Source organism: Myotis davidii, unplaced genomic scaffold (assembly GCF_000327345.1).
Source record: "Myotis davidii unplaced genomic scaffold, ASM32734v1 scaffold592, whole genome shotgun sequence".
NCBI classification, from domain to species: Eukaryota; Metazoa; Chordata; class Mammalia; order Chiroptera; family Vespertilionidae; genus Myotis; species Myotis davidii.
In genome coordinates this window covers 801655-801963 of record NW_006284844.1, presented here as the reverse complement: position 1 = coordinate 801963, position 309 = coordinate 801655, and the positions used below count along the sequence as shown (strand labels likewise).

The following is a 309-nucleotide window of genomic DNA, read 5'->3' as shown; positions in this document are numbered from 1 at the left end:
GCGGGTGGGTGTGGGCTGCGTCCCCCCCACCTGTTTCCTGACACGACGACACATGTGATGTTCACTCCTGAAATGAACTCTTTATATCGGACCTGACGGCTCAGGTCTCAGTCCCAGGGCCTGGAGGGAAGAAGCTGTGGCTCCTGGGCCCCTGGGCCTCCTGTGGCTGCGCCCACAGCCGCCTCCCCTCCAGGGCCTTCCTTCCCTAAGGGCCCTCGTCTCTTCTCTCTAAAGGAGGCCACGCCAAGCTGCTGGTGATCGTCTGCGTGTCCCCCGGCCGGGAGCACGTGGCCGAGACGGTGCAGAGCC

The 309-nt window shown here is 64.7% G+C and overlaps 1 protein-coding gene across 1 annotated transcript in view; it reads left to right on the top strand.

The window, feature by feature from the left end:
- The window catches only part of KIF25 (kinesin family member 25), a 23597-nt gene that overhangs the window by 21899 nt on the left and 1389 nt on the right, over window positions 1–309 (top strand). Inside the window, exon 15 of the mRNA XM_015558366.1 lies at window positions 235–306. Within this exon, the coding sequence (XP_015413852.1) occupies window positions 235–306 (72 nt within the window). The remainder of the gene's footprint in view (window positions 1–234; window positions 307–309) is intronic.